Source organism: Phyllobates terribilis, unplaced genomic scaffold (assembly GCF_046119375.1).
Source record: "Phyllobates terribilis strain yellow unplaced genomic scaffold, ASM4611937v1 Scaffold_3__8_contigs__length_932513732, whole genome shotgun sequence".
In the NCBI taxonomy this organism is placed as follows: Eukaryota; Metazoa; Chordata; class Amphibia; order Anura; family Dendrobatidae; genus Phyllobates; species Phyllobates terribilis.
In genome coordinates this window covers 402654530-402667389 of record NW_027362763.1, presented here as the reverse complement: position 1 = coordinate 402667389, position 12860 = coordinate 402654530, and the positions used below count along the sequence as shown (strand labels likewise).

The window sequence follows — 12860 nt, the reverse complement described above, 5'->3', positions numbered from 1 at the left end:
GTTTAACCAGTCCTCCAACTTTCTAGCCATTCTTTCCTCCAGCACAGCGGCACCCTTGACATTAAAGAGCAGACAATTCCTTCTATAGAGCCTGTATCTGACAAAGAAATCTGCCAGTTCTCCGGGAACCTGAAACCCTCCTTCCTAAATCAATTTCTGAGCCACTAATTCACCACTCTATACTCCCGCTGCCTTTCTGGTATGGCACATGGTACAGGTAGTATTTCAGAAAATAGTACCTTTGATATACTTGTCTTAAGACCTAGATCCCTGAAATCTTTTTTAAGGACCTTCCACTTACCTCTAACATTGTCATTGGTGCCAATGTGCAGCAGGACTGCCAGTTCCTTATGAGCCACTCCAATTAATTTATCATCCTGATCTGCAACATGTCAAACTTGAGCGCCAGAAGGACAACACATTGTTCAATGATCCCAGTCTTTGTGACAGATTACCTAATTTGTTCCCCTAGTAATTGAGTCCCCCACTACCAGCACCAGTTAATCTGCCCTGCACTCCTATTTCCCTACTTACTGGAGCTGACATTCCCTTAGCTTTCAGAGGACTTCCTGCAGCAGTGCTACTCCTGTACTGACACCCACCTCATCTGCCAATTTAGCAAACTTGTTGGGGTGTGCCAATTTAGGACTAGCCTTCCTGACACTCTTCCCTCTACCATACCTTTTAAGCAACTTCATGCTACAATCCCCCCTCCATCCCCACATTTACGTTAGTAAGTGCCTGCTAAGTGAGCAGCAAACTTCTTTCCATATAGTCAATTAATCCCAGTGTTACAAGCTGCACATTTAGATCCAGAACTGGGGCTTCCAAATGTACAATGTGTACATGTCTAGCACAGCAGTATGTACCCTCAAAAGACTGTTCAAGGATTGCATACAATCGAGAAGATTTACACTGGATGGCTGGATGATTTTACTTCAGAGTCCTGCACTATGATCATTTTCATGTGAAATGGAATGTCCACTTTAAGGCAAAACACACTTTAGACAAAGCACTTGCAAGCTCACTCACTTGCATTTTCAGTTACTTTTAAAGATACTTTCTTCTCTTAAGCTGCAATGTAGCCTTGAGCTTACTGCAATGTTAAACCATTGAACTGAAATATTCAGTGAATGTCACAGCATTTCCAAATAAATTAAATAATGAAAAAATGAAAACACATTCTAAAGTGACAACAAATCAATATTTTAATGTGAATGCAAAATAACAGTGCCTGTAGAGGTACAAAAAAGAAATAACCTCATAGTCGTCTACAACAGTACCGTCAAAGCTAAATGTTCGGTGTAAAGCATGTGCCATGAAAAATTACCACAACAAACATAGTTAAATATGGATTTGAATAAAGATAGACACACAGATATCCATTTTTATTCTAAAATATTAATCCTTATCTGCACATTTTGTTTTTAATCCAAATTGTATCTTAATAGTTTCACTTGTTTTGGTATGTTTACTTTTATATACATTTTATGGCAATAATTAATGCAGACTATTAATGTAGAAATCAGTCAACCCAATAGAAAGATATTGTATACATCTATTTGGGGTGGTTCCCTACAAGCTCTTTTCTCTGGCAAGTAATATATCCTTATTCTTGGACTTCCTTTATACACTCTATATATATTTGTATTTCTATATGTGCAACATTTATTTTTTTATGTATGAGCATTCTCTATATGCATTAGCATCTTACACTTACCAAGTATGAATATCCTTTATATGCACTAGCACTTTATATTATTAAGGATTTATTACCAATACTATTTTTCAGTATTTATGCCCTTGTTGGGTATGAATATCCTCTAGTTGCACTAGCATTCTATATATTTAAGGATCCATTATTAATGTGATTTTGAACCTATGTATTCGCATTTCCTATGATTGCTATTTGTAAGGAGATATACTCCTACCTAAACATCGGACTCATTATTAGCATTAATTGGTTCAGTGAGCTATTGTGTAGGGAACTCAAGGGTTCCTGCTTTTTTTAACATTTTTTTATTGTTTGTCTACTTTTCATATGTATACCTCAATAAAATTATATTTTTAATTATGAGTTTTATGCTTTCCGGTTATAGCTGCACTTATTTGCGGCAGTTTTTGTGTCTTTAGGGTATCATTGGGAAAGTATATCGGGACCGTTGTGGTTTATACTATCTATTTGTGTGTAGTACATTTTATCAGGTGAAAAGGCCAAAAAGCACTATGATTGGAGGCTGACATTAACCCAATCGAAAAGTGAACTGAATGATTTAGCAGTATACAAGTTCCCAGAATTTAAATGGATAGAATTTAAAGGGATTGTCCCACTTCAGTTTCAGGCCTCCCAGCTCCAGATTTATTGACAGTTAGGGTCAGCAGCATTGTTGTCATGCTTGCCCAAACTATGAGCTTATAATGCTGTTATATGTGGCATTGGAAGCGCAATGGGACAAAAAGTGGCCAGGCTAAAGAGCTAACAGTGCACTTAAATCTGTCAGTAAGATCAACCTCCCTATGCCTTCTATACAGGCATACAGGTCATAAGAAGCCATATAAAATTATACCTTGGAATCTGTAATAAGAATTCTTATTCCAGAAAAATCTACATTTTTTTAATATGCAAATGAGCTGTTAAGATCTGTGGCATGGACACTGATCCACCAGAGAATCTGCATGCAGAGCTTGCTTTACATGAAAGGGGAGTTACCAGTGTGAGACATGTAACTAACACAGAACAGTAGAACTGAACTTTTCTCCTTAACCGGTTCCCGACCGCCCACTGTAGATAAACGTCGGCGCTTGCTGGGCTCTGTGCAGCGCCGACGTTTAAAAACGGTGGGTGGTCTCGCAGTGCTCAGGACCCCCAGGGTCCTGCAAGCACTGCGATTCCGGTGCAGAGCGTTAGCTCTGACAGGGTACATCATCGGGACCTGATTAGATCAGGTCCCAGTGATGTTAACCCTTTGCTGTCTTCTATATGCTGTGATCTATAGTGATCGCGGCATATAGGAGACAGCAGGAAGAGAGGGGGTCGTCTTACTTACCTCCGAAGACCTCCGTTTCGTTTGAGGACCTGGGGTTGCTATGGCAGCTGGAGGTCACATGACCGCCTCCAGCTCTGCCATATATGGTGTCCTTCCTGTTTGGCTTCAGCCTGTATGTAGCTGATACCAGACAGGAGACTCTGACTGAAACAGTCAGGGAAGATCTCATGTAATGTAATATATGTCTATTACATTACATGAGATCAGTGATCAGAAAAATAAAAATTAATGTCCCATACAGGGACTAAGTAAAAATGTAAAAAAAAGTAAAAAAAAAGTTTTTAAACTATTAAAAAAAAAAATCACAATATAAATAAAAATAAATAAATAAAATATTAAACCAATAAATCCGTAAATTATTACAAAACCAAAAAAAGTACACATATTTGGTATCGCCGCGTCCGAAACAACCCGAGCTATAAAACTGTCACACTAATTAACTCTTTCTGTGCACACCGTAATAAAAATAAATAAAAAACGGAGCAAAAAAATATGCTTTTTCATCATATCGCCAAACAAAAAGTGGAAAAAAATGCGATCAAAAAGCAGAATAGAAATAAAAATGGTACCGCTGAAAACGTCATCTTGTTCTGCAAAAAAAAAGCCACCAAAAAGCTCCATAAGCCGAAAAATAAAAAAGTTATAGCGCTCAGAATAAAGCAATGAAAAAAAAATATTTTTTTTTCTATAAAATTGTTTTATTGTGTAAAAGCGCCAAAGCATAAAAAAATACAGTAAGTGTAGTATCGCTGTAAACGTACTGACCCGAAGAATAACGCTGCCTGATAACTTTTACCACACGCAGAACGGCATAAAAAAAAACTCAAAAAACAATTCCTGAAGTGTTTGTTTTTGTTAACTTTACCTCCCAAAAAACGGAATAGAATGCGATCAAAAAATGTCACATGCCCAAAAATGGTTCCAATAAAATTGTCAACTCGTCCCGCAAAAAACAAGCCGTCACATGACTCTATCGGCCGAAATATGGAAAAATTATAGCTCTCAAAATATGGTGATGCAAAAACTAGATTTTGCAAAAAAAGCGTATTTTAGTGTGTGACAGCTGTCAGTCATAAAAACCCGATATAAATCTGGTATCTCTGTAATCGCACCGACCCGAAGAATAAAGTAATCTAATCAGTTATATCACACGAGGAACGGCATAAAAAATAAATAAAACAAATATTATTCACCTGCTACTGATTTGTTTATTATGTCTCCCAAAGATCCCAGTAAGGCTCTGCTCACATTTATCCTGTGCTCTGCGCTGAGCACTTACACCAGAGTTTCCGTGTAAATCTCTGAAATACGTGATTCAGCCAGAACCCATGATGGAAGATTCCCTGTAATGAGGCAGATATAGGCCACTGTGGATGCCGTCTAGCCTGGGATCCCACGGTGTCATTTGTTTTAGGCATGCATAAAAGTGCGGTTGGCCACAGTTTTGTGCACTTCTGAAAAAAAGGACACCACTAAACAGAGGCCAGACGGAGTCCAGAGTAACTCTGCTGCCTCATTACAGTGAATGGATCCCGCAGGGGTTTCATCTGAATTACATCACTTGGAAAATTAGATGGAAACCCCGATGTAAGTGCTCAGCCTAGAGCGCCGGATAAATGTTACGTAAAATGTTCCCAATAAAAGCTTCAACTCAGTCCTCAAAAAAAGCTAGTCCCCACTCAGGTCCATCATCTGTTAAAAATATAAGGGACTTCCAAGTTACTGGTAGCAGAAAGGCTCTGGAAAAGCAAAATGGTCCTTGCCCCCCAAAAGAAATTCAGAAAATTTTGTGCTCCCAAATCCAAATGTCTATTCTACAATAATTTGTTCTCCAATTGTCAAATAGCGCTCCTTCCCCCTCAAATCTCACCGTATGGCTAAGTGGTACGATACAGCCACATATGGGGTATTGCCACTTTTAGAAGAAATTGTGTGACACATTTCGGCACCATTTTTACCCATTGCCCTGTGTGAAAATGTAAAATCTGAGGGTAAAACATTTTTTTGTGGTAAAAATATAATTATGCTTTTTTCACTGCCCAATGGTATAAATTTAAAAATTAAAAAATGCTCACTACTTCCCTAGATGAATTCCTTGAGAGGTGTAGTTTACAAAATGGGGTCACTTGTGGGGGTTTCTGCTGTTTTAGCATGTCAGGGGCTCTTAAATGTGACATGGTGTCTGCTGCCTATCCCAGCCAACATAGCGCTTCTTTCTCTTCCGAACCCTGCCGTACACCAAAGCAGTGGTTTTCCCCCACATATGGGGTATCAGCGTACTCAGGAGAAATTGTACAACAAATTTCATGGTGCAATTTATCCTGTTACCCTTATGATAATGCAAAATTAGGGAATGAAAAACATTTTTTATGGGAAAAATGTGAAAATTTTATTTTTACGGCTCAATATTATAAACTTCTGTGAAGCAGCTGGGGGTGCAAGGTGCTCACCACACATCTAGATAAGTTCCCTAAGGGGTCTAGTTTCCAAAATGGTGGCACTTGTGGGGGGTTTCTGCTGTTTAGGCACATTAGGGGCTCCCCAAATGTGACATGGCGTCCGCTAATTATTCAAACAAATTTTACATTCAAAAAGTCAAATGGCGCTCCTTCCCTTTCAAACCTTGCCATGTGCCCAAACAGTAATTTGCCTCCACATATTGGGTATCGGCGTGTTCAGGAGAAATTGCACAACAAATTTCGTGGTGCAATTTATCCTGTTACCCTTATGATAATACAAAATTAGGGAATGAAAAACATTTTTTGAGGGAAAAATGTGAAAATTTTATTTTTACGGCTCAATATTATAAACTTCTGTGAAGCAGCTGGGGGTGCAAGGTGCTCACCACACATCTAGATAAGTTCCCTAAGGGGTCTAGTTTCCAAAATGGTGGCACTTGTGGGGGGTTTCCACTGTTTAGGCACATTAGGGGCTCCCCAAATGTGACATGGCGTCCGCTAATTATTCAAACAAATTTTACATTCAAAAAGTCAAATGGCGCTCCTTCCCTTTCAAACCCTGCCATGTGCCCAAACAGTAATTTGCCTCCACATATGGGATATCAGCGTGTTCAGGAGAAATTGCATAACAAATTTCATGGTGCAATTTATCCTATTACCCTTATGATAATGCAAAATTAAGGGATGAAAAACGGTTTTGTGGGAAAAATGTGAAAATTTAATTTTTACAGCTCAATATTATAAACTTCTGTGAAGCACCTTGGGGTTCAAGGTGCTCACCACACATCTAGATAAGTTCCCTAAGGGGTCTAGTTTCCAAAATGGTGTCACTTGTGGGGGGTTTCCACTGTTTAGGCACATCAGGAGCTCTCCAAACGCAACATGGCGTCCGCTAATTATTCAGACAAATTTTACATTCAAAAAGTCAAATGGCGCTCCTTCCCTTCCGAACCCTGCCGTGCGCCCAAACAGTGGTTTTCCCTCACATATGGGGTATCAGCACGCTCAAGAGAAATTGCACAAAAAAATTTGGGGTCCATTTTTTCATGTTACCCCTGTGAAAATAAAAAAATTGAGTCTAAAGTAACATTTTTGTGAAAAAAGTTAAATGTTAATTTTTTTCTTCCACATTCCAAAAATTCCTGTGAAGCACCTGAAGGGTTAATAAAGTTCTTGAATGTGGTTTTGAGCACCTTGAGGGGTGCAGTTTTTAGAATGGTGTCACTTTTGGGTATTTTCTGTCATAAAGACCCCTCAAAGTGACTTCAAATATGATGTGGTCCCTTAAAAAATGTTTTTGTAAATTTTGTTGGAAAAATGAGAAATCGCTGGTCAACTTTTAACCCTTATAGCTCCCTAACAAAAAAAAAATTTGGGTTCCAAAATTGTGCTGATGTAAAGTAGACATGTGGGAAATGTTATTTATTAACTATTTTGTGTGACATATCTCTCTGATTTAAGGGCATGAAAATTCAAAGTTTGAAAATTGCAAAATTTTCACCAAATTTCCAATTTTTTCACAAATAAACGCAAGTGATATCGAAGAAATTTTACCACTATCATGAAGTACAATATGTCACAAAAAAACAATCTCAGAATCAGGGGAATATTTTGAAGCGTTCCAGGGTAATTACTTCATAAACTGGCAGTGGTCAGAATTGAAAAAATTGTCCCGGTCACGAAGGCAAAAACAGGCTCTGGCACGAAGTGGTTAAAAACACATTTGCTGCAGTTCTCACAGCTCTGCTGTATTACAACACTGGCTGCCTGTGAGATGGAAGCTGGAGCTGAGAGGAACCTACAGATGTTTCAGGTATAATCACATACAGCTCTGCAGTGAGATCAGGAGAGCAGAAAGCGGCCATCACGCATCACATTGGTAACGCCCCTTTCATTTAAAATAATCTCTGGAAGCAGATTTTCAGAGAGATCTGTGTCCAGCCCATAGTCTTTAACAGCTCATTTATATATAAGAAAAAAGTGGATTTCTATGTAGATATCAAGGTATTATTTAATTCAACTTTCTTCCACCTGCATTCCCACATAGATGGTTTAGGAGGGTTGATCCTACTGAGACATGCCCTTTAAATTTATGGTTTGTCATAGGCTAATATTTGATTTCAGTTCAAAATTGCATTTGCTTTATAATGTCTAAAATTATAACTGCTTCAACTGCTGCTGCTAATACTCATATATTGTATATGTATATGTTTTGCTTTTTGTTGCCTAAAACTGAGTAAAAAACTGCATAGTTATAGTTCTAACAGAGACAACAATATAGAAAACCAAAATAAATACTCAGCTAAAATACAAAAGATTACTGCTATTCAACAATGCTGATGTTGTAATGAAATGTAAATCCATATTTTTCTTATTTAAAGAGTAGCCATTGTTTTAACTTTTACTTTATAATATCAATAATACACATGAAAATAACCAACTTTGTAATATATTTTATCAGAGAAATATGCTTCTTTCTCCATGAGGATTAATCATTAATTTTCAAAATTCTCAAATGCATGGTAAAATCTGTATTCAGTGAGACTGATTCTTACATTACCAAGAAAGGAGAGGATAACTACTGATAAGATTCTATATAGAGGGGAGGGTGCAGGAGGTGTGAGGAGCTAGAAGCAGAGTCCCTCCATCCTCCTCCCCTTCTCATCCACATAGAATCTTATCAGTACCAACTGCCATCTCCTATCTCACTAATAAACACATCGACCAACATACATAACATCATGGATAAGAGATATAGAAAAAATACGACTTATACTCCATAACCATGATAAATTGCCTACTCAAAGATAAATGCAAGAACTGGAGAGAACTGAGTACACGGCATACATAGGAAAAAGCTTTATTGAAAGTAGAAAAGTCATATTAAAAAGTACAAATTTCAGATACATGTGAGTTGCAGAGCAAGTAAAAAAATGGAAACAACAGCCATAGTCACACTGCAGCAAGGGAGAAAACAAGTACCCATAAAGATAAATAGTCAGGAAAGAGTCCTGATGCAGACTATATATAAATAGGTTCTCCCAAGGCGCAGGACTGACAGGACCTACATGAATAGTGAAACACTAGGATTGGGAGCAAAAGGATGTATTACTCTAGGAGTCAATGGACATCTGGATATACGACATATACATATATCGACAATTTTGGAACATCAAACATTGAAAAGATATCTAGAAAATATATTCCAAAAAATGTAAATGACTCACCAATGTGAACACCAACAATTGTACCAAAGAAGGGGGGAGGAGGAGATGAAGGGGTGGACTGACAGGGCAGGAGCGAACAAGTGTAGGGCCTGCAAGCCTCGACGCGCGTTTCACGTAATTAGCTTTCTCACTAATGTATAAATCTGTTCTAGCTGAAAACTAATTTTAACCTGCAATTGAAAGTTTTGAAAAGTAATGACCAGTTCTGACGGTGAAAGAAGCAGATTTCTCAGATAAGATATATTACAAAGTTGATTATTTTCCTGAGTACTATTGATTTATGAAACAAAAATTTAAACGACGGTTACTCTTTATAGTGGTGATGATCATTCATTCTTCGTATACATTTACACATATTTGTATCGTACAAAAAAGAAATGTTATTTGGAATTGTTGCTAAGAATAGTATAAACATTGAACACAACTGTATAAAAAGTGACATTGCTATTACTGTAAAAGTTCTCTTTACAGACATATAACAAATACTATAAATAACAATAAGGACAAACATTGGGCAGTTGATGGTCGGGAAGCATGGTTGTCCAAACATATAGTACATTCATCCTTACAGAATGAACAAGGAGACAATGTCTTCATAACCTCTGAATTGTAGTTTTTTATCGTCCTTCTCCCTGTTACAAAATAAATAAATAAATATTGTAAAGCTTACTTGTACTCAACAATAAAACATATCTTCCTTGTGAGCTGCACATTCCCAATGCCCTCTCTACTATTAGCATTAGGAAATGATCGGAGACCAGTTATTTTATCCCCTTAGCAACTGGTTATATAAAGAGTTTGATAGAGGGAGGAGGATATTCTTTCTCAGTTCATCAACCCCCCTACAACATGATCATCATTGCCTAATGGATTGCGTATTATTGTATGACAGACAAACAATAATGCTTTGAAATACCATTATTTTTACCACATGTAAAGGGATAAAAAAACACAAAAAATGCAGATTTACTATTTTACTTACATTTACCTCTCCAAAAATTTTTAACAAATAAAAAACTATTAATTTAATTATGTAGCCCACAAAGACTATGTGGGGCCATTATACTGTATGGAGGACTATGTAGGGCCCTTTATATTGTATGGAGGACTATGTAGGGCCATTAAACTGTATTGAGGACTATGTGGGGCCCATTATGCTGTGTAGAGGACTGTGTGGGGCCAAATATACTATATAGAGGACAATGTGAGGACATTATACTGTATGGAGGACTATGTGGGGCACATTATTCTGTATGGTGGATTATGTAGGGCCATTATACTGTGTGGAGGACTATGTGGGGCCCATTAAACTGTATGGAGAAATATGTTGGGCCTATTAGAGTGTGTTGAGGGCTGTGTTGGGATCATAGTTGGGCCATTATACTGCGTTGGGGTCACCATACTTTGCTGGGGGAGGGTACAGTAAGGTCATTATACCATGTGTGTGGAGGGTACTGTAGAGGAATTCACTTTGGGGGTATCATACTGTGCTTAGGGGGCACTTTTGTTGACATCATACTTTATCATCTGTATTATTTATTAATTCAAGATTTTTTATCCTTTATTACATATTTAAATTAGGCCATTGGGCTATACACTTTTTTCTTCTTTTACATATCATATTATATAATTCCAGTATGTCCCATTTGGGTTTATTTTATTCTAACATCTATTAACTAACGTACTTTGCTCATGGGACAACCCCTTTCAGTGTGTTTCCATCAGAAAAGGTTCATCATTATATTTGACAAGGAAAAACAAAAAAATAAATAAATAAATATCAAGGTTGGACAGCGACTTTGTTCAAGTCTTTGGCCCTTTGTATATTTGAGTTTGACATCCCTGGTGTAGGGTAACCTTTATTACTACAGCCAATGAGACTGCTTACCTCTTAATAACACTTACCATTGGAACTTACATATAAAGAAGGCTTACTATCTACAGTGCTCAAAAAAATAAAGGGAACCCTTAAACAACACTTAAACAACACAATGAACCTCCAAGTTAATCACACCTCTGTAAAATTAACCTGTCAAGTTATGAAGCAACACTGATTATGAATCAATTTCTCCTGCTGTTGTGCAAATGGAACAGACAACAGATAGATATGATAGGCAATTAGCAAGACTATAAAGGAGTGGTTCTGTAGGTGAACCTTCAAAGGTTTGATTCGTTTCAGATGGGCGAACTTCCCGGTGTACGCCAAACAATTTGTCGAATAGTACATATCCAAATCCCATCAGATTCAATGGGAGGCAGAACCAAATGCATACACTACACCTTCAAAGAGGCCCAAAAGCTGCCAAAACAGCTCAAATTAGGGACAGACACCATGAAAAGTGGCATCAATTGACCCACTGTATACATTTTATAATGACACAGCAACAGTCAGTCATGGGCCATGCATGAGATATCAAGGTCTGGGCCAGCATTTACTGCTTTGAATTTAACTTCAAATTAAGACAAGGGGGGTGAGGGATCGGTGTAGGCCTGCTGTGCTGGGAGCCCTTATACCACATGCAACAGCTCAAGCTGCTTTTCTGCTCAGCCACATTAAGGAGGCTCAAACTTCATTTTCATAGAGTACTATTGGAAGTCTAGAGCTGCGATGCACACTGTGTGCCTCACTGCTGTCTTGGGGAAATCCTATCTTTGGGTTGTCTAAAAGCATGTTTCGATACTCTAGCACGCGTGCATCCCTTTCCAGGGCAGGAAGCATCTGGCAAAATGTACTCTTGTACTGTAGATCTAACAGAGTGGCCACCCAGTAGTCAGCACTATTTTGAATCCTAACAATATAAGGATTATGTTGCAGATAGTGCAGCAAGAAGGCACTCATGTGTCGGGCTCTTCCATGAGGTCCAAGCCCATGGTGTGTTGGTGGCTGGGTAACACTGATGCTTGTTTCCTCCGTCCCTTCCCGCCAACCACAGACAACAAAGAGGGGATCATTATCCTCTTCATCTCCTGACTGTTGCTCGCCCATCACCTCTTCCTCCTCATCCTTCTCCATTTGTTCTTTGGCTCCTGCAACTTCACTAACAGTTTGACTGGTAACACGAGCCCCCCTTGATCGCTGTAATACACCATGCCTTGGCACCCGCCTGTGTGACAACAGTGTGGAACTTAGAGACATTGTTATCCCTTCTGCATCCTCCTCTGCTTCCTCCTCTTCCTCTGGGACCACCACCTCCTCCCGCAGACAATTCAGTGTGCTCCAGCATGTAGTAGACCGAAATAGTGATGCTGATTACGGCATCGTCAGCGCTAACTATCTTAGTAGTCATTTCAAAACTGTGCAGAAGGGTGCAGAAGTCCTTAATCTATGCCCACTCTGCAAACAAGATTTTCACCACGTCCATACTATGGTGGCCCAGGCTATTCGACATGAAATACTGTGTCAGGGCGCAGTCTCTGCAACATGTGCAGAGTGGAATTCCACCATGTCAGCACATCGCATATCAACCAGTTAACCGGTATGGCCAAAGACCTCTGAATCTATGCAAGTTCGCAGTGTGCGAATGTCGGAAGTGAACACACAGCGACCGTGTTTTCTGCAGCAGCGCATCCAGACCGGGATAGTGGCGGACAAATTGCTGTACCATCAGGTTAAGGATGTAAGCCATGCAAGGCATGTGTGTGAGCTTGCCTCGGTGTAGGGCCATCACCAAGTTCACACCGTTATCACACACGGCCTTTCCTAGCTCCAGGTTCATTGGAGACAGCCATTGCTCAAACTCAGCCAGAATAGCTGTCCACAACTCTTGACCTGTGTGACTGTGATCCACAAGACATATTAATTTTAACACTGCCTGATTGCGTTGAGCCCTGGCTGTGCAATACGGAGGTGGTGGGGATTCGCTCTGCACTGTTGTAACGCGTGTCTCATTAAGTCAGAGGTTGCGGACGCAGATGGGGGCCCTAGAGAAGGTGGAGGAGGCAGAAGCAGTGGAGTAAGTGTTAGATACAGAGGAATTCCAAGACTTGTGGAGCAGCCCCTTTCCCGCCTGCCCCCACAGCCACCAGAGCCACCGATGTGCCCAGTCAACTAGATGTAACGTCCCTGGCTATGCTTAGTCCAGGTGTCTGTGGTGAAATGCACCCTGTCACACAAAGATTTAGTCAAG

At 39.2% G+C, this 12860-nt stretch overlaps 1 protein-coding gene across 1 annotated transcript in view; it reads right to left on the bottom strand.

Annotated features, from left to right (window-relative positions):
• Positions 1-8350: 8350 nt before the first annotated feature.
• Positions 8351-12860, bottom strand: part of LOC141259484 (CD109 antigen-like) — a 329051-nt gene continuing 324541 nt past the window's right edge. The window contains exon 33 of the mRNA XM_073675569.1: positions 8351-9365. Within this exon, the coding sequence (XP_073531670.1) occupies positions 9199-9365 (167 nt within the window). The 3' untranslated portion in view covers positions 8351-9198. The remainder of the gene's footprint in view (positions 9366-12860) is intronic.